The sequence below is a fragment of the Dipodomys merriami genome, unplaced genomic scaffold, assembly GCF_024711535.1.
Source record: "Dipodomys merriami isolate MVZ:Mamm:240054 unplaced genomic scaffold, mDipMer1.0.p SCAF_30, whole genome shotgun sequence".
In the NCBI taxonomy this organism is placed as follows: Eukaryota; Metazoa; Chordata; class Mammalia; order Rodentia; family Heteromyidae; genus Dipodomys; species Dipodomys merriami.
The window spans coordinates 7,194,449-7,216,436 of NW_027204493.1; the positions used below are offsets into that span (position 1 = coordinate 7,194,449).

The window sequence follows — 21,988 nt, forward strand, 5'->3', positions numbered from 1 at the left end:
GGGAAAATGTAAACTGGGATCCTCACTGAATGTGGGATTGCACATGGAGTGCTGGAGGAGTCTAAGGCAGCTAGAATTCATAGTGAATAAAAATAGGAATTAGAGGGGCTGGGAAGGTGGCTCAGTGGTAGAGCGCTTGCCTTGCATGCATGAGGCCCTGGGTTCGATTCCCCAGCACCACATAAGCAAAAAGAAAAAAGCCAGAAGTGGCGATGTAGCTCAAGTGGTAGAGTGCTAGCCTTGAGCTGAAGAGCTGAGGGACAGCGCCCAGGCCCAGAGTTCAGGCCCCATGACCGGACACCCCCCAAAAAAATAGGAATTAAAATTAAACATATTTCCTTCAAGAGTCAAGGATCATTTTCTTAGTTACAAAAGTTTCTCCCACAAACCCTTAACCATTTGAACAGAAAATATGCAAGTTGGCCTCTGAAAAGCCCCATTTAATTTGTGAGGAGGTACAAGGCTTTCTCTATTATTTACTAAAAAATGTTTACTTATAAAATGACTCAATTCAAACTTTCTTTCCCACTTAAGTTCATTGTACCCACAGCAGCTTGCCTATTTGACCACAGATACTTAGACAAACAATACAAACAAAGCTGTTCGCTCAGTTCCAATAAGAAGCCTGAAATTTTGCAAAAAAGTGAAACATTTCTTAAAACCTGTGAAAGTGATGTTAGAGAAATTCAAGGTTAAGAACAAAGGAAGGAGAACAGGTAGTGACGGTAGATGAGGAAAGATGTGGCTGGTGGCCTTGATAGCAGCTTCCTAAACTGAGTGATCTGAATAGCGAAGGATTATAGGAAGCTCTTGAGAAAATTAGCAATGCATTGAAATGTGTTTGCCAAAAATGATGCTCTTTGTGATTTTCTGTGCAAGTTCAACACAAAGTGTGGATATTGCTGTCTTGGGAACCATGTTCTCCCAAAATCAGGTACTGGAAATTTTATCCTCAAAGTCTCCCATTCATAGCATTTTCAGGTAATGCCTTTGGGAGGAAATTAAGATTAGATAAGGTCCTGATGGTGGGACAATCTCGAATGATTGGTTTTTATCAGATGACGAAGGTAGATTTGAGCTAGCATGCATGCCCTGTTTTGTGAGATGCCCTCCACCATGTTAGAATGCAGCCCATGGCCCTCATTAGAAGTCAAGAGGATGCTAGCACTATGCTCCTGGATTTCCTAGTCTCTATAATGGGGCTAAGTAACGGGGCTCTCTGCTTTAGAAATAGACATTCAGTCTCAGCTATTTTGTTAGAGCAACAAAATTGGCATAAGAGAGTTTATTTTTTTCTCCTCTCTAAATTTAGTTTATAAAAACACCCCTTATGAGAAGGGTTTGCACGTGTGAAAACATGTGCTCAGTTAAATAGCTTGAACTAGTATGGAGGCTTATCTCTTTTGCTTTCCAGAATCTACTCTGGCTAGAAATCGCTTAAACATTGAAGTGGAGAACATTTGCTGTCTTTCCTTATTAACAGATATATTTCTCAGAAACATATCTGTAACTTCCAAACAGTCCCAGTTGGCTGTAGCTAAGGTCTGTGTAATTGATAAAATGCATCTGGCCTCAAGGCACAGATAAGGCACAGAGAGGCAGGCTGTTCATGTCCCTGGAGAATCTGGCTGGGGTAGGAGCAAAATCTCAGGGTCACTTGCTGCATAAATTAGTGCAAAGACAATCCAGAGCAGGGAGAAGCCAAGGGGTGAGATTTCTGGGCTCTTCGTGTAAGTTGAAAACTTGCCTGCGCGGAGAGAGAAAGTTTTCCTCTTCTCTTTTCCCAAATATGAAGGTAAGATAATTTTATTACTTTTGTAAATAAGGGATTTTAAAAAGAAGTCAATACTTAACTGAAAAAACAACAACCCCATAACATAAGAACAAAGACAAAAATACAGAATATAAAGGTCTGGGATTAGTTAAAAAATCCTTAGTTAAATTTTTAAAAATAGTTCAACCAAAAGTGAATTAGCCCTTCTTATTTTACAGTTTAATTATAGCTCCCTTGGGCTGGGAATAGAGAAAGTCATAAAGAAATAAGAAAGCTGGGAGCTGGTGGCTCACACCTGTAATCCTAGCTACTCAGGAGACTGAGATCTAAGGATCAGAGTTCAAAGACAAGCTGGGCAGGAAAGTCCATGACACTGTTATCTCCAATAGACTACTCAGAAAAAGCCAGAAGTGGCTCTGGGGCTCAAGTGGGTGAGTGCTCGCGTTGAGCAAAGGAAGCTTAGAGACAGCACCCAGGCCCAGAGTTCAAGCCTCAGGACCGGCAAAAAAGAAAAAAAGAAAAAGAAAAAGAAAAAGAGTACAACAGGTGTTTCTTAGGCCTGGTTTTCTTTCAGTGTATATGTCCTTATCTGAAGCCATGCAAAGAGGCTCTGATGGCACTTAACCTCAAAGTTTATGGAGAAGTGAACTTGCTACGGTGGCATTTTAGAATTGGAGTCCAGGGTGAAAGGTCCAGGACTCTGAGAGTGGAAGATGTAAGTATGTGGAATGAGATAAGGCTTATCAAATGCACAGATTGCTTCAATGAAAAATTATAAGATCATTTCTTTTAAAAGTTCCTTTGTAACAAGAGACAAGACTGAGGACAGAAATCATGACCACAAACCACATTCCTGCCACACGAAAATCAGATGCGTTTTTTTTTGTTGTTGTTGTTGTTTTTGTTTTTTTTTGGTCGGTCATGGAGCCTGAACTCTGGGCCTGGGCGCTGTCCCTCAGCTCAAGGCTAGTGCTCTACCCTTAAGCCACAGCATCACTTCCAACTTTTTCTGCTTATATGGTGCTGAGGAATCGAACCCAGGCCCTCATGCATGCAAGGCAAGCGCTCTACCACTGAGCCACTTTCCCAGACCCATCAGATGTGTTTTGATGTTGCATTATAGTACTGGAGAAATAGTTCCTCAATCCTGTCAGCTGTAGCATCTTTGATCATCTCTAGTAACAGTGCAAAATCCATGCTCACTGAGCAAGGGAGTTGGAGAAGGAGCAGGATACTGCTTTTAAATAATCCTGGTACAGGTGGCATTAAATAATTACAATTTAAATATCAACCTCAAAGTGCATTTGTTTAATGTTGTAATACTCTGAGACTGACTAACCTTATAAAGTTGGAATTATGATGTAATTTAATCTTTATTGCTATACTTTGTACTTCACTTAAAATTGAGAAATCCTTTAGTTCAAAAAGGAGTATAATGCTCTTGCTAAATTATCTAGCTAACAAATTTCCCCCTAATATTTGCATTGTCAATTTCCTTTATGTTGAGACATCTTAATAATTGTTTGTGCTTAAAATATGGCTCACAATAATGGATTATGCCCTTTGGATGTCACTGTAATATATTTTTTCCTTTAATTAGAAGGTAGAAAATCAATAAATAAATCAAAGGTTTCCCTCCAAATTCCATGCAGAGTTCCAACCTGTATTTCAAAGCAAATATCCATATTTTTATAGTAAATCCAAAGGAAATGCTTTTGTGATACGTTTCAGAGAAGAGTTACTTAGGAAAGCCCTGAGCTATCAGGACAGAGAATTGAGAGTTTGGTCCCAGAATTATCTTTGGTTCTTTTGTTGTCTTTGGATGGGAGATCCATTGGTTCTTAGCTATTTGATAAGGAGTCAGAACTGGGTCTTTTCTCTTGCCTGGCTGTGGGATGGCTCTTTACAAGGCTCTTTCAAGACTGAGCTGACCAGGAGCCTTTGGATTTAGGGAATGGGGGGGGGGTGAAGGAGAGACAGGAAATGATACTCTGTGCCCGTTAGGGGAAATTTAAAGGCACAGGTCAGTGGTAAGCCAGATGCAACCGATCAGTCCTAACAGCTTGGACACTCAGAGTTTGGGAGGATGAGGATATGTGCAGGAGAATGACCATTTGTTAATGCCTAAAGCTAAGCGCTGAGATGTGAGTCCCCAGGGACAGGAAGCAGGGGGTTGACACAGTGTAGAACAAAGATACAATGTGGATACATACACAAAGCCCTCTTAGGTTATAAATGAAAAAAAAAAAATCCTAGTGGCATGTTTGTTGTGATGTCAGAAGAGTAGTTGTAGTAAAGCAGTCTCAGCCTCTCCCATCCTCCTTCATTCTTCCAGGTTGGTCCAGCATGTAGCTTCCTTCCCATCCTACTGGGTGTGGTAATCAAAGGAAAAGGCTAAAAGATTTGTAGAACTACAAGCGCTAGAAGTAGGGTTTTGCGGTGGAAAAGAAGATACCTTTACAGGTTCAATTGTCTAGGAATGTCAGGAAGGTGATCTATAAGTAAACTGAGGAAAAAAGTTTGGAAGCTGAAGTCGAAGTCGAAGAATACAACCTTCTTCATATATGGCATCAGATGCATTTAAGGACTTGCATACTAACTCGTGAATCTACTATATTTGATATTCTTGGAGAGTCACAGTAAAAACTTGATTTATACCCACCTCTTCCTAGCTTTATGTCCTCTATCTTCAGTACAAGTAGGAAAACACATACAAGGAAAAATAAGTAATGGAAATCCCAATTATTTTTACAATTAAACTATTATCTCTTGTTATGTTTCTCTCTAGATTTGTCTTTTAATACACATATGGTTTTTCAAAAAGCATGTTATTACATTTTCATTTAATTTTGTGACCTGTCAAACCCTCCATTTTTAGGTTTATGCTGTCACATAAAGATGATTACAGAAGGCCCCAGGGGTGTTTTACATGCTGAAGTTCCTCACACCCCAGTACTAAGGAGTAGATGGGAGTCACTGCCCCTGCTGATTGCACCTCAACCTTTACTTGTTCACTCAGACTGTTAATTCCCTGTTAACGCCTCAGCCATCAGCACGGCTACTTCATCCAGTTTCTCCTATCTACTGTTCCCATGGGGGCTGCAGTTAGAAGGAAGAAGAGAAATGGATTAAGATGAGGGAAACTTAAGTAAACACTTGAGACTATTTCACTTTACTGAGACTTCCTTCCTTCCTTCCTTCCTTCCTTCCTTCCTTCCTTCCTTCCTTCCTTCCTTCCTTCCTTCCTTCCTTCCTTCCTTCCTTCCTCCTTGTGCCAGTTCTAAGGCTTAAACTCAGGGTTTGGGTCCTTTCCCTGAGCTTTTGTGTTCAAGGCTAGCACTCTATCACTTGAGCTCCACTTCTGGCTTTCTGGTGATTCATTGGAGAAAAAAAATATCACGGACTTTACTGCTGGGGCTGGCTTCAAACTTGATTTTTCAAATCTCAGCCTCCTGATTTGCTAGGACTTTAGGCATCCAGACAAGAAATTAAAAAAATTTAGTTAGTATGCTAAAGGTCTCTATTTTTCTCTTGAGATATATAAATAAATAAATATATACATATACATATATGCATACACACATATATACATATATACATATATATCCAGTCCTGGAACTTTAACTGTGGGCCTGAGTTCTGTCTTTGAGCTTTTTGTGCTCAAAGCTAGTGCTCTACCACTTTAGCCACAGCTGTACTTCAGCCTTTTTGTGGTTAATTGGAGATAAGTCTCATGGATTTTTCTGCCCAGGCTGACTTTGAACCACTATCCTCAGATAACCTCCTGAGTAGCTAAGAATACTGGGGTAAGCCCCAGGTGCCTAACTTCTGTTGAGAATTTTAAATTTTCTTGTTTATGGCATTACCCACCCCTACCTGTCATTACAGAAATGAACAGTAGGAGGTGTAGTCCACAGACTTAAATCAATTCTTCTTTAAATTTTAATTTATTTTTAAGTCAACGAAAATTGATTTTAAGTAAAAAAAATTGGATTTTGTGTGAAAATGCAATGCACATACTTCTGTGTATCATTTATTAAAATATACACATTGTTGAATGGCTTATTAACATATACATTAACATATATAGTACTTCACTTATGGTAAGAACACTTAAAATCTATTCTTTGTGATTTTTCAGTTACAGAATACATTGGCTTAATGTACTATTGATTTTTTTTGGTTTCTTTTGTATGTTCTTCCCCCATGGTATAACCCCTGTTGTCACTGTACTTGATTCTGGTGCCCTGCGTCTTGTATATACATTTTTCTAACTTGGGGAGGGGAAGAGAAATAACAAAATGCTGAAGTAAGGATACAGAATGACTCATTGTAACGATGAGATGTACAAGACAGTATGTTGAGAATGAACTTTACAACTATGTGTGTGGGGGAGATGGTGGGGTGGGGAGGGAGAGGTGAGGGAGGAGTTGGGGAGGTGGGGAGGAAAGGGATGGTAGAGGAAATATAAAGGAGGTGTAACAATGCTCAGTAGGAAATGGACTCATTGCCTTCTCATGTAACTGTAACCCCTCTGCACAGTATCTGTACAATAAAAATACATATTAACCCCCCCCCAAAAGAATACATTGGTTTAGTATGTATAGTAGCTAAGTTGCACAGACTTCTTAACTATGTTCATCAGTATTGGGAATTTCTATCCTTTAACCATCATCTCCTTAACTACTTTCTCCAAGTATGTTCTCAACCCCTAGTAATTTACTTACTGCTTTTATTTTTATTTATAAGATTTATTATCTTCAAGTGGCTATACAAAAGAATTCCAATTCATCATATTATTTTGAGTACAATGCATCTTAATCATCTTGATGCATTTTGATTTTTATAACTCCCATACTTGTCCTTTGTGTTTTGTTTATTTCATTTAAGCTAATGTCCTCTAAGAATATCTGTATTGTTGCAAACAACAGGTTTTCCTTTATAAAGGCTGTGTAGATATGTATTGCATTTTTCTTAATTCTTTTTGTTTTATTTATTTTTTCAGTGATAAGGATAACCTAATCTCCTTGTTTCATATTTTCTTTATTTCTTTATCCACTGATGGATGCGACAGTGGATTTTTATCTCTTCACCATACTAATTTCATTTCTTTTGGATACATCACAGTACTGGGATTGTTGGATCATCTGTTAGTTATATTTTTAATTTTTTGATTTCAAATTTTAAAATAAAATCTTAAAAGCAAGGCAAAATCATTTAGCTCTTTACATGGTTCTTTCCTTCCTTGTACTCTCAACCCATTAGTCCTGCTTTGGATTTGTATTGATTTTCAACTCATTAAAGAATTGAATGCTAAAGGAATCCTTCATTATTTTTCTTCTACAGACAATCAGCTTCCTTATCTTGGTGGGATTTACAGGAGAGCTCCAAGTATTTTCAAGGTAAAGATTTTGTTTTTTTGATTTTGTGTGAAAATGTAAAAAAATATTTTGGGAAATTCTTTAGTATTATTTATTAATTTGTACATTACAGCTTGAGTGTGTTTACCCTTACATTATGTTTTATCTTCCATGTTTTCAGAAAAGTTAGCCATGGAAGTCTGTTTTATTCTTATTTTTATTTTACTTTACTTATTTCTCCTGCAAGGAAGGAACATGAAGACTGAAAAAAAAATCTCAAGATCTTTATTCCAGTACCATGGGTCTTACCTGTAACTCAGAGAATTGAAGCAGACCTACATACCCACAAGCAGCATTTCATGTTTAAATATAATCCTTGCAGAACTTTCTCTGGACTTTAAAGCTCTTGAGACATGGAACAACAAAAAACAAAAAACAAAAAACCCCAAACAACAAACTTAAGCAACCTCTATGCATGACCTGGTTTTGTTTTCACTATCGGATTCTGGGGCACAGGTGGGTCACCTGAGGGACTAGCAGGACATGCGATGGAGGAGTAGAGAGAGGAATGAGAGGGCCCTGGGAGTCTCCAGGGCGATTCAGATCCTAGAGCAGTCCTTGCACTGCTTTGCACAGGGAGATGAAGGAACACGAAGAAGGAGGGAAGGATAGCCACGCTTCTCTTCTTGAGCCTTCTTGTTCCGGAAGGGTCTCTTCTTCTCAGGGCACAATGAGGAGAAGTATCAATAAGTTCAGATTGCTTAGGGGTCAAAAATACTTAGGTATTGGATCATTGGGTCCATATGTAAACAGGTTACCAAGGCTGGTTCACAATACCCCTGGAATTGCATACACCGAAGACATGGACATGTACGTACTTCCCTGAAGCATGTTTGTATTGGTTTTTGACTGTTCTCTGTGTCTCCTTGTGCATCTTCCACCTGCTCTATCATGTGTTCTGTGGCAGTGGCTCCTCTCCAGTCAATTGCCGGTATGATTCCTATGGCCCATGGTCTGAATGCAGTGGCTGTACCAAGACTCAGGTAGGATCACACAAAACTTTGTGTTTGATTACTTATCTGTTGAAACAGTTTAGGCATGCCTCGGATGATATTTATCCCTTTGTGTGTTTGTTTGTATGTGTGTGTGTGTGTGTGTGTGTGTGTGTGTGTGTGTGTGTGTGTGTGTGTATGTGTGTGTGTGTTGGGGGGGGTCACAGGGCCTAAACTCTGGGCCTGGGCGCTGTCCCTTAGCTCTTCAGCTCAAGGCTAGCTCTCTATCACTTGAGCCACAGTGCCACTTTCGGATTTTTTTGCTTTTGTGGTGCTGAGCAATTGAACCCAGGGCCTCATGCATGCAAGGCAAGCACTCTACCACTGAGCCACCTTCCTAGCCTGTTTTCCTACAATTTTTTAAAAGATAAATTCCTAGCAATATAATATTTGTTTTAAAGGTTCTGAGCATTTCAATGGATATAAATATCTTTAAATGATTCAGTTTGGATAAACTCTATATTTAAAATAATTTAAAGTAAAGTAACAGAACCATAGGTAATTGCTATTTTGAAGCATCATCATTCTCTGTCTGTCTCTCTCTGTTTCTTTGTGGTACTAGAGCTCAAACCCAAGGTCTTGCACATGCCAGGCAAGCAATATAACACTATACTCCAGTTCTCTCACAGTATTTTTATAGGCTGTTTATTTAGAATCTCAAAGAATGTTTTTTCAAAACAAGTTATACACATGAAGAATTCAGCTTCTAGCAAATACAATAGATGACAACTCTGATTATAGGCAGACAAGGACATGAATAATGAAGCAGAAGTCAAAGAAACACCAAGCTTTCATAATTTAAAAAACGTTTAGAATTTAAAAACAAGGAAGACTTGTAAATAGAAGGAGACAGAGGGTATTTTTCATAGAAACAATTTTCTTCTTTGAGTGGTCATCAAGCAATGAATATATTCTAAGATCACAAAGCAAAATCTTCTTTGGAAATAACTGAAAATTTTAAAGGGCTGCAGGCTCAGGATGTGCAAGGTGGGAATAAACTACCGGGAATGAGCAGGCATGGCACTCCCTGGTTGCTGGAGAGAGAGAGAGAGAGAGAGAGAGAGAGAGAGAGAGAGAGAGAGAGAGAGAGAGAGAGAGAGAGAGAGAGAGAGAAAACATTCCTTCTGCACATGTTGTGCTTTGTAATCTCAGAAGAGGACTCATAGATCAATCACCCATGTGTCCTGCCTCCTTCAATACAAAAACACAGAGTGACATTGTCCAAAAGAAATGTACCCTTTACCTGACTTAAGTAACTGTAACCCCTCTGTACATCACTTTCATAATAACAATAAACATTTTTGAAAATTACAAAAAACAAACAAAACAGGGAGTAGAAACTGTATCAGACTACTTCACTGGATTCTGTTCCTTACCTGTAATAGCTCCTTGGTTTAAATGCAATGAAAAGTGCCAGAGACAAGCTCTGGTGGACAGAAACTTACTCAGAACTCGAATTATATTAATGTGTCTGCCCATCTCAAGAATCTCTACCTCTAACACAATTTAGGATGGGTGAGTAAGTTCAAAATGGGTTTGGTACCTACTCTTGGCTGCTGATTGTTGCTCATAGGTGTAAATTTTTCTAGAAATTGGTTTGCTTTGATTAATGAAGGAGGGATGAGGGCCAGAAGAGGCCTAAAAGGTGCACCTTTGGCGGCCAGGAGAAAGAAAAAGAGCTGTGTGGGTATTTATTTATTTATAACATTAGATAACATACCCCTTCATCCTGAATAAGGATTCGGTGAACTTTAAGATAAATTAGCTGTTAGTTTCTCATTTAGCTAAATGAGTTCTTCAATATCCCTCTTTCTCTCAGAGGAGTGTTTATCATTTATCATTCCAAGGTTTAGTAGGGGAGAATTTTGATTGTAGAGTAATTCTACTATAAAGGAAATTTCATTAACATCTATCTTTGGGCTGCTTAGACTGTAAACTTGGCTTCTTGTATTAGTATGTCTTTCTGGGTATCTTTCTCCTCCTTTTCCATCTTCAAGAAGGACTAAGTTTCCTGGCAAATCAATGACTGCTGCTAATTTTCTTAGGGATTCCATAACTCCACTTCATCTAAACCTTCCTTCTAGTATCCTTCCTGTTCTTCCTCCAAAACCCATCTCCCTAATTCTACTTAGCTCTTTCTATAGAGCTTCAGCCAAATAATCATTCTATACTGTACCGTATTTGCTTACCTACCCATTCCTGTTAAGCTTCAATCTTTGACATTACTTTCTCAAAGATTCACTCATTCTTTTCCCCACTCAATAATGGAAGTAAAGATAGACCTGGGGGCCCTCTATAAAAAGAGCTTCACATGGTTGCTGACCTCGAAGGCCGGTGCATTTGTTGATTTTGTAGGTTCTACTTGTGTAGAACTCACATCATTTTCCTGGTTATTGTTTCTCAAATTTTATTAATTGCTCTCAGATTTCATCAGTCAAAAACAAAACAAAACAAAAACCCTACAGGAAACTAGAGATCACTTGAACCGTTTTGTGTTTAGACTCGCCGGCGGCTGGTGGCTGTGTATGGGCAGTATGGAGGCCAGCCGTGTGCTGGAAGTGCTTTCGAAACACAAGCGTGTGAACCCACACGAGGGTGTCCCATAGAGGAGGGCTGTGGAGAACGTTTCAGGTGTTTTTCAGGTAATTTCTTTTCTATAAGCTCAGTGCAGATCATAAATTCAAATGCTGTTTTCTTTAAGTTGCTAAATATGTATTTATTGAATTTTACATGGGCTAATAAATTAATCCCCCCCATATGAGCAAGAATTTGGTTGGTATATCAATCACACACTCAGCTATCATCCTTCCAAAAGCAAGGGAAGCACTTGGTTATAAAGGTCAGGGCATTCTCTGCCCTTCTAATAGAATTACAGCTATGACAGTGTTGATAGTCCTTAACATTGGTTGAAAATGCAGATGGAGTCTGGTATATAGGTGAAATTGGGCAAGAGCAATGTTCTTCCCCACAGTTTTAGTTTATAAGTCAATAACAATAACTAGCCCATCAAGAACACCACCTGCTCTGTGCCTGGGTGAGAGAAATAGAGTTTTGGCATAGGATTTTGACTTACTTTCTATGTTGCGTTTATGTAGTCAGATGGATTCATTTACTTTTCTTGTTATGATCCAAATATAGTGACATAAAAATGAAACATATAGCATCTTCTCTCAAAAACATCCAAGTTTCACAACAGAAGAGTATATAAAGAATTCCTTTGTTAGAAGTGTTTTTCCACAATCTTTGTCAAACTTCTATGTTAGTTTCCAAATCCAAATCAGATGATAAATGCTTTGGAAGAGTTTTCTAAATCCCCAACTGATAAAAACAGTTAACTAATTACTTCTCTGCATTCTCATGTATCTTGTACTATATAGTCTAGCATATAAACTATGGGTTTGTCTGGATGTCTCTTCTGAAATCCTTGAAGACATGGGCTGTATTTAGTATAGTTTCACGTCTGGAGTAGCAGGTTCATAGGTAGACTCCCAACAATTTGCTGTGTTGCATTGAGTGATGGTGTAGGGGCCACTGCATTGTCCAGGAACACTGTTTACATTCTGAGAACTTTTGTGCACAAAGCATCCCCTGGGGACACAGAGGAAGAGCAGCAATTATGGTCTGTGGGAGTAGGGGTGGTTTTCAGTAGAGTTTAATATTTCAGCCTGATTCTTGTTAATTTTTTTTATTGTGAAAATGCTGTACAGAGGGGGTACAATTACATGGGCAAGATAATGAGTACATTTCTTTAAAAAATTTTTTTATTGTGAAAAAACTGTATAGAGGGGTTACAATTACATGGGCAAGATAATGAGTACATTTCTTATCAAGCGTTGTAGCCTCCTCCTTTGTTTCCCCTTCCCAACCCTTCCCAGCCTCCTCCCCCCAACCCGCCCCCCTCCCCCCACCAAAGTTGTAAAGTTCGTTTTCGACATGACAACTTGTACTTCTCATTGTTGCAACCGGTCCACCTGTATCCTTATTTAAACGACTTGTTTTTCCCCTTCCCCTCCACAAATTATACCGACATCAAATACAGTGAAAGCAGGGGTTATACTGTGGGGGAGAGACATACAAAGCAACAAAGAAATCATCTTATAAATGCGTTAGAAACAATTGCACGAAAGAAAAAAACATTTGAATACTTATCTTGGGGTTCATTTCCCTAACATCAACTTATCTGACCTTTTCTGATTGTCTCAGACATATACTAGTTATTGCAAATAAGGGAACCATGGGACTTATGTTTCTCTCTTGTTAATTAAGTAGAGAAAAATGGTTTAAGCAGAGAGGAGTGTAAGAATATAGGGTTGAACAAAACCCTGGCCCTTTATGCAACTGGTCCATGGCTCACTATGCCTAGAATATAGGAAGCTAGGAGAATGGTGGTAGACAGGGGCAGAGAATTTGGTCCATGCCAGGGCTCCCTTGGCACCCTGAGCTTATGGCCATCATTTCAAATGAGGGTTTACTTGGTGTGCTACAAAATGGGCACCTCCATAATCTTTAGTTCTTTCTAAGGCACCCAGACTTTATCTCACATTTACACTTTTATGGGTGAGAGAAACCTTTTTGACCCCAGGTTTCCATTCTCTCTTTGTATTTGCACTTGGGCTTTTCTTGTGGTCAGGTCAGTGCATCAGTAAGTCATTGGTTTGCAATGGAGATTCTGACTGTGAAGAAGACGGTGCTGATGAGGACAGATGTGAGGACTCAGAAAGCAGACCTTCCTGTGACATTGACAAACCTCCTCCCAACATAGAACTCACTGGCAACGGGTAAGATGATGAGCAGCCTCTTGACTGGGTCAAGAGGTTGTAGCTTTACATTTTGCTTTGTTTTATGGTTCAGTAAATCTAATAATAGATCACTGAACAGCCAAACCTTTTCATTTGGCTTGGAGCTCTTTGTCATACCCTGAAACAATATGATATAAAAAATGAATTCCTGCATTCATTCCTGTGCATTTGTAGATACATGTAGGAAGAAGCAGAGTGAACATTATTCCTAGACAGTCCTGCTTTTAGTGCTGAAAGTCCTGCATCTAGGAAAATCTCTTAGTTCTTGGAAGGAAAGGAAAAAGGAAAAAGAAAAAAGAGAGAGGGAGGGAGGAAAGGAGGGGGAAAGGAAAAACACAGAGAGAGATAGAAGAGAGAGAAGAGAAAGAGACACAGAGAGAGAGAGAATTGAACTGATTTGATAGTGTGTCTCTGCCCTAGAGATTGAAGATGATGTGGGCAAGGAGAGAAGAGAGGAGAGAGACAACTCAATTTCCAAGGTTGAAAAGTAATTGCTTAAGCTAGCTAGGAAACCTGATTTCTAAGAGGTTGAAAAACAATTCTGTTTGACTTTGAGAGATTGTGAAGAACTTTTGTAGGGGACTTAGTTTTTAAAGTTAGTTTTAATTTAGGACTAATCAATTTTAGCATCAATTTTAGGCTGTTGTTTTCTAATCTAATCTATTTTGATGTGATTTTCCTATAATACTTTAAAATTTATTAACAGAGAAATAAGCTAACATTGTTTAAAGGAATAACTATTGGGCATGCGAACATAGAGTCAGTTGAAAATTCATTGTAGAACACTCCTCCAGAGAAAGCTTAATTGTATTGTTTTTATCTATAGATTCAATTCAAAAGCAGCTGTTGCCATAGAGACAACAGGGCCTGTGTGTTTCCCAAATACATTCCTTGGCTAAAAGGATGTGATAGTTTCCCAGCGATTAGTGTTAGCTATTATACCAAGCAGAGAAAGTTAGATAATTTATGGTGTGCATTAAGGGCACTCTTTATTTGCACTCTCTCAAAGAAGTACTTAACCGTAAAGGATTTTAAGACTTTCTAGAGTCCTCTAATGACTTCTTTTTTTTAAATTTTAAGCAAGTACCACTTTTGGTTTTAAACTACTTTTCCTTCTCTTCTTCATCTTCCTTCTCTTTCTCTTACATCTCCTCTTCTTTCTTCTCTCACAGTTATAATGCACTCACTGGCCAGTTTAGGAACAGAGTCATCAACACCAAAAGTTTTGGGGGTCAATGCAGGAAAGTATTCAGTGGGGATGGAAAAGATTTCTACAGACTGAGTGGAAATATCCTCTCCTATACATTCCAGGTACTTAATCATATCAAGTTAATTGATAATTATATCAAGTTAATTTACTTTGTAAAGCATCAGAGATAATTACTTATGAGACACTAAAGTTTTGCATTTGTTGAGAATTTACCTTGGCCCCATATGCAGTCAGTTTATATAAGTGGTTTATAGATGCCTAATAAAAATCTACTTTAACTCTTGGGTACAACACATTGGTAATGTTCATTTGTGTCATTCAAATGGACATATTTTAATTTCATGTTCTATGTGGGCCCAGAACCTTTATCACCTTTCCCTGTTTGACATTGTTACTGATGAAGGCTGAGATATGACTGGTTTTTGGCAACTTCGACAGTAACAACTCATTTTAAAGTGCTTTTTTATTTTTAAATTGTGAAAAATGTTACATATATATATATGAAAATGGGTAGGTACCATATATGTGAAGAAAAAAATAAAACAAATCTCTGTGTATATTCATGTGTAACCATCATCTACATTAAGAAATAGCCACAGTAAGTGACTTAAAGGCTTTCCTGTGTATTTGTTTCTGATCATATCTCTTTCACCCTGGGGCAACCATTTCCATACAGTTTGTATCAGTCATTTCTATTTTTTTTCTGTAAGTGCTGTCTATATATCTTTGTTCTCTAGTAAAAGTTTATTACTTTTTTCCATTTATGCAAGTAAAATTATTTTTTATGACTTTTTTCTTTTCTTGCTCAGAATGACAGTCTTGAGGTTTATTCATGTCAAGGCATATGGCATTTTTTCTTGCTGTTTCCAATTTATTCTTATTAAAATGATTTGAACATTGCTATGTGTGAGTCTCACACTTCAGGGCATAGACCTAAACTGAAATTGTTCTTCTATAGGACATAGACACAATTAACTTTACTAGGAAAAGTCTTTTACATGGCCATGTCAGTTTATAGTCCTTCCAGCAGTGTGGAAGAGTGGCTTTGGCAACCTGTTCTCATCCCTGGTGGTCTTGCTTAGCTTGCTAACTTTGCTTATGAGTTTGGGGTTTCTTCTGGCTGTAGGCATCTTCTTTTCAAATGTTCTATCATATACACCTCATCTTGTTCTTGATATCAACACAGAATCTGCTCACACAGAGAAGTTGTAGCTTTAGGGGGAGTTGTTGAAGATTTGCAGTGGAGATCAAGAGCAGACTCTCAGCTGCAGTGCTGTGTGTGTGTGCGTCTGCTCCTTCGACACCCTGCATCTTGCAATATTCTTCCACAGACTCAAGAAAGTGCTGCCCCTAGTCTTATTCTGCTTTAGTTTTTTTCTCCTTGTACTCTCCTTCAAAATTCTCTATTTTTATTCCTTCTCTTTCCTTCAGCCCAGAACTCCCAAAGATTCTCATTCAGCATTTTCTATCTATTATGCTCAAATTTGTGAACCCCAAATCATTAAGATGTTCAGACAGAAGGCCCTTCTGCTTACTGAGATTAGCCTCTATAGAAAGCTGCTTTGCTTATAAATAGCAAACTCACTACCTTCCAAATTATAATAGAATTTGTTACAGCTCAGAGCTACTGAATCATGAAAATGGAATGTTAAACTGATCTGAAAAACATCTGTAGCTACCAATTATTATTATTTTTTGTGCCAGTTCTGGGGCTTGAACTCTGGGCTTGGGAACTGTCCTAGAGCTTCTTTTTTTTCCTTTTTTTTTATTGTGAAAATACTGTACAGAGGGGTTACAATTACATGGGCAAGATAATGAGTACATTTCTTATCAAGCATTGTAGCCTCCTACTTTGTTTCCCCTTCCCATCCTCCCTCTACCCCCCCAATCATCTCCCCCCCCCCCCCCCCCCCGCTCTACCACTTCTACTACAGCACCACTTCCATTGTTGTTTTTGAGTCGTTTATTGGAGATAAGAGGCTCACAGAGTTTTCTGCTGGGCTGGCTTCAAACCATGATTCTCGGCTCTCAGCCTCCTGAGTAGCTAGGATTACAGGCGTGATCCATTTGTGCCTGGCTATACCAATGTTTGAATATCTGGCATGGTATCTACTTTGTTCTAAACCATGGGTCTAGTTTTATTCTTCACAATAACTTTGGAAGGTAAGGAATATTTTACTATATAAAATGTGTATAAATTGAGGCTCAGAGAACTTTAGCTGCCTAACTCCACATCATCAAATTAAAAAGCAATACAGCTCAAATCCGGTGTGTCAGATGTCACAGCTCTTTATTTTCTTTTACCTTTTGCTCTCTCCACGTTATTGTAGTTCTAAATTCTACAATCCTAAATTCTATATGGTGAATAATAAGTATCGTAATTTAAACTCTGGCCAGAAGGAAGAATGTGAACTAGGTATCTGTAGATATTTATTTTTCTTCTGTTCCTAGGAGGATGTATTGCTAATTCTTTCATAATCGTCAGCAGGAGGCACATGTGAATTTTCCTAAAGGTCAAATTTAGAAAGTTGCACAGCAGAGGAAATAAGAAGAAGAACCTTTTTAACTTAGTTGGGAGGTAGATGCTGGAAGTCTGCAGCTTCTGAAGAAGGGAATAATTTAATAACAGCATGATTCTGACATTCATTTACCTCAGCAGGGCTTGGCTTTTGGATTGACATCTAAAATGCCTTTCCAGCCACCAAATGTGAAGGTGTTTGTCAGAAGCAGAGGGAAATTATAGCCTGCTGCTGGGTGAGGCATAGCAGTGTGGTGAGGCTGTAGCCTGGGGGAAGCGAGGCGGAAGCGTCGGGCTGCCCTGTCAGTCACCCAGCGCTAACCCATGGAGGCAGGACTGTCCTCTTTAACTCAAGTAAATTGACATAGCATCCACTGAATATTCAGCTCCCTGAAAGGTGACAAGTATCCTTTGGTGTATTGGAATATCATTATTAGTAACTAGGAGTAGTAATGATGCTCTCATAGTCTGTGTTTGGCACTGTGGTTTTACCTAGGGCAAACTGGCTTCCTTCTTAAGTAAACCAACTTACTTTGCCATGCACGGCCTGGACGTAGGTTTACTTTTCAGGCAACAGGCAGGGCCTTCTCACGGAAGCACCTTTCTGCTGCGTGGCTGCTTAGGAAGGTGCTTATTCTAGACATCATTCATTCTCAGATTGTGATGAGTAGAGGAGTGAAAGCCCACGTTGGAGGACCTTCATAGATTCTCCTGGGAGAGATCCCAGCTGAATATCAAATCAATCACAACAAAAAAATGGTATGGGGGTGTACACTTAGAGCCTTGTGAAACAGGCACTCCATCACTTGAATTGCTTTCCCATCAAAGGAATTTTTATCAAGGATACTTTATCTAACCTTCTTCTATTAATTAAGGAAAACAAGCTATGTGACAGTGGCTCCCTTCTGTAGTCCTAGCTACTGAGAGGGCTGAGATCTAAGGATTCTAGTTTGGAGCCAGCCTGGGCCCACAAATCTGGGAGACTCTTTTTTTTTTTTGTTTTGGGTTCGGTCGTGGGGCCTGAACTCTGGGCCTGGGTGCTGTCCCTCAGCTCTTCAGCTCAAGGCTAGCGCTCTACCACTTGAGCCACAGCACCACTTCTGGCCTTTTTCTTTTTGCTTATGTGGTGCTGAGGAATTGAACCCAGGGCCTCAGGTATGCAAGGCAAGTGCTCTACCACTGAGCCACCTTCCCAGCCCATGGGAGACCCTTATCTTTAACTATCCAGGAAGAAGCTGGAAGTGGAGATGTGGCTTGAGTGGTAGAGTGCTACAGTTGAGCCGAAAAGCTAAGCCAATGCCTTGAGTTCAAGCCCTAGTTCTGACAAAAAAAAAAAAAAAAGTAAATAAAACTTAGGAAAACTATCATCTACTCTGAAAAAAAAAAAGATTACTATGTGTAGGGAGAGCAAAGATGCTGATAAAAGCAGCCAAGAGACTTAATTACACAAATTAGGAAACAAATATTTGAATGACTTGTGTCTAAGATGGGGAAAATGGGTTAATTTTTTTTGTATTACATTTTTATTTTTAAGAGAAATAAAAAAACTTAATTCTATGTCCAGCCCAAAATAAAATAGTCCTGAGACACCAGTGATATGGATATCTTTACTAAAACTTAGGAAAATGCTCTCATTTTATTCAGCAACAATTCCTATACCGTACATATCTCCCATGACAGCTAGAGATGAATGCTTGAATCTGACTTTTACACAGATTTCATAATGTAACGAAAATAATTCTCCATAATAATGGTTATGGTTAGATCTATCTTTTCTTATTTAATGGCAGAATTTTAGTATGAATAACTTTCAACTTAGTATGAATTTTAGTATGAATAACTTTTACCCATTTTGGGGTAAAAGTCATACAATGCATTCTGGTATTTCAGCCTATTTTCTTGTTGTCTTTGTTGAATGGGTATAGTGAACAGGATCTTCACATCTCCACCTCTGTTCTTGTTTAATGCCAATATCCTGAATGTTTTGTATTCACAAACATCACTTAAGACACCCCATAATAGTGTATCATTTTCTTCTTTTAGTTTAGTTTTTAAAATGTATTATTTCCATCTTTTCTGCTTTCTCTGTGCTTATTTATACTTTGATCTCAAACACAGATATATATGGTTCATAATAACAAATTCAGTGGAAGGCAAGTTCCAAATTTGAATTATTACATAAAATAGATACTAGGAAAAGAAGTCCTCTTACAGGTTTTTGTTTTATGTTCATGGGGAAGGACATTTCTAGCAAACCTGTTGCTTGTAATTTCAAAAAGTCAAGAGATTTTTACATGAGGATTCTTTTGAGCATAAAAGAAAATACCATAATACCAGAACCTCATAGCTATAAACCAGGGTTCAAATACAGATAGGGTAAATACTTTTTCATCAGCACGCCTCCTACTAGGTGATTCTTCCGTGTATGCTACTCATCAGCCCCTGTGGGCATTGCATTTAAACTCTGTGTGTGTGTGTGTGTGTGTGTGTGTGTGTGTGTCTCGCGCATGCGCATGTGTGTGTGTGCACTGGTATTGGGGCTTGAACTCAGGACCTCCCACTCTCCTTTGGCTTTTTCCCTCAAGGGGCTGGTGCTCTTTCACTTGAGCTACACCTTCACTTCTGGCTTTTTATTCTGGTTAATTGGAGATAGTAGTCTCATGGGCTTCTCTGCCTACTATCCTCAGATCTGAGCCTCTTGAGTAGTTAGAATTCTAGGCATGAATTCCCAGCACCTAGCTTTGCATTTTGCCACTTGATATGAAGTAAAATAAAGGGTAAGTGAATGGATATCTCTCCGTGGAACTAGGAGCCGCTTATACTAACCGATCATCTGCTTTAAAACTCCTTGAGGATACCCTTTCTTCCATTACTTAGCCAAGGGAAACAACTTGGATTCTAGCGTTTGTTCAAGTCAAATAGAATTAGAAAACAGTCTATTATTGTATCACACAAAGCATTACGAAACAAAGTTTGAATGATCTAGTTGCTTTCTATCACCTATTTGTATTTCTGCTCCACACTTTTACATGGAACATCAACAGCCAAATGCTGTGGAGTTCTCAGTGGAACTGTGTAAATTTGCTCACTTCTAGGCCACATGCTGACATGAAAGGAAAATGCAATGTGTTTGTACACCAAAGTGTTTTGTGAGTCACTTGGAGCTGCGGTAATTGATATCACGTTTCCTGCTTAACAAAGAGTAATTTCAGAATGAACATTTTCCTTAAACTCAGATAGGTCTGATCTTAATGAGAGTCAAAGTTGTTTTTTCTTTTGGGGAAGACTGAATAAAGCAAGTATCCATGTTAAAGGATCCATAACAAAAACATCTTAGGGTATCGAAGGCCTTCACTTGACCATAATAAAAATGTTCACTTTCTTTGTAGGTGAAAGTAAATAATGATTTTAATTATGAATTTTACAACAGTAGTTGGTCTTACATAAAACACACCTCTACAGAATATACATCAGCCAGCAGGCGCAAGTCCTTTTTCAGATCTTCATCGTCGAATTCACGGAGTTATACAACAAATACCAAGGAAATGTCCAGGAAAAAGGTTAGTATGGAACATCAGCTCACTTTTCTATAGTTTATTGGTTTTAACAGTTGTTGACATTGATAAAAATGAAAATGCTTTTATCAAACAAATCAGCTTTCCTATTTAAATTAAGGTAGCAGTACTTCTTTAAGAAGAACCATTTCTGGGGCTGGGAAGGTGGCTCAGTGATAGAGTGCTTGCCTTGCATGCCTGAGGCCCTGGGTTCGATTCCTCAGCACCACATAAGCAAAAAGAAAAAAGCTGGAAGTGACGCTGTGGCTCAAGTGGTAGAGCGCTAGCCTTGAGCTGAAGAGCTGAGGGACAGCGCCCAGGCCCAGAGTTCAGGCCCCACAACCAGACCAAAAAAATAAAAAAATAAAAAAAAATAAGAAGAACCATTTCTTTAAAGATACAATATTGTCTTTTTAATTCTCTTTGAACATTTATTGTTCCTTTTGAACTCTGGGCCTGGGCACTGTCCCTCAGCTCTTCAGCTCAAGACTAGCGCTCTACCACTTGAGCCACAGCACCACTTCCGGCTTTTTTCTTTTTGCTTATGTGGTGCTGAGGAATCGAACCCAGAGCCTCATGCATGCAAGGCAAGCGCTCTGCACTGGGCCACCTTCCCAGCCCTGTAGAATATTCTTATTTGAAAACAAAATAGAAGGTTATCTTGGATTATTCTATTTTAAATTATCCTAAATTTCTTTTTTCTTAAGAAAAAAATCCCTTTTTTCTATTTCCTGGTGTTCATCTTGATAGATATTACTTTATGTGATCTGAGGCACAGGGGCACTGTGCCTTTGTGGTCCTTCCTAAAAAGTATCCTCCTTTGGTCTCATGGTGTGTGAATGTCTAGAGTCTTATTTTTTATTTAGAATTATTGGCAAAGCTACATTAAGTGTCATATACAGTGTAAAAAGTCCAATAATGCTTATGTGTGTTAAATAAACTCTAGTTACAAGGTATGTGAATTGAATAGATTTTAATTCCTTATTTCTTTTAAATTAGCAATATTTTTATTTGAGGAATTGAAGATTTATTTTTTATTATTTATTTTATTTATTTGTTTATTTTTTTGTTGGTCGTTGGGCCTGAACTCTGGGCCTGGATGCTGTCTCTCAGCTCTTCAGCTCAAGGCTAGCACTCTACCACTTGAGCCACAGCACCACTTGTGGCTTTTTCTGCTTATGTGGTGTTGAGGAATCGAACCCAGGGCCTCATGCACGCAAGGCAAGCACTCTACCACTGAGCCACCTTCCCAGCCACAAGTTTAATTTTAAATTCTTTGCTGTTTTGGATAGGGAAATCTGAGCAGTTGCAGTGCATTGTAATAATTGGTATATACTTAGAAGAATTTATGAGGCTAATCTTTATATTCTGTATACTTCATCTCATTCTGAAAGTAGTGGTTTGAATAGTAAATCATATGAGGGAGGTATAAGGAATATAGATTTTATTTGTTTTATGACTAAAATGCTGACTGTGATAATATGATTTGTTAATACTTTTATAATTTTTATATTATGTTGGTTGTATGGAATGGATTTAGTATATAGTGTAGCAATCTTGACTTTCATTAAAGGAAATGGTTAATGTGTTTCATGTGTTTAAAATGACTCTTTTATAAAGTAACTTAACTTGTAAACGCTCTAGCATAGGCGGGAGATGAATTACTCAATCTCCTTGCTTATAAGTGATGATCAAGATGTAGATTTTAGGAAACCACTATT

At 38.5% G+C, this 21,988-nt stretch overlaps 1 protein-coding gene across 1 annotated transcript in view; it reads left to right on the forward strand.

Moving 5' to 3' along the window:
* The first annotated feature begins 1,664 nt into the window (after positions 1-1,664).
* Positions 1,665-21,988, forward strand: part of C7 (complement C7) — a 49,643-nt gene continuing 29,319 nt past the window's right edge. Inside the window, exons 1-7 of the mRNA XM_070041101.1 lie at positions 1,665-1,795; positions 7,121-7,176; positions 8,102-8,177; positions 10,687-10,828; positions 12,817-12,964; positions 14,158-14,296; positions 20,103-20,273. Of these exons, the coding sequence (XP_069897202.1) occupies positions 1,790-1,795; positions 7,121-7,176; positions 8,102-8,177; positions 10,687-10,828; positions 12,817-12,964; positions 14,158-14,296; positions 20,103-20,273 (738 nt within the window). The 5' untranslated portion in view covers positions 1,665-1,789. The remainder of the gene's footprint in view (positions 1,796-7,120; positions 7,177-8,101; positions 8,178-10,686; positions 10,829-12,816; positions 12,965-14,157; positions 14,297-20,102; positions 20,274-21,988) is intronic.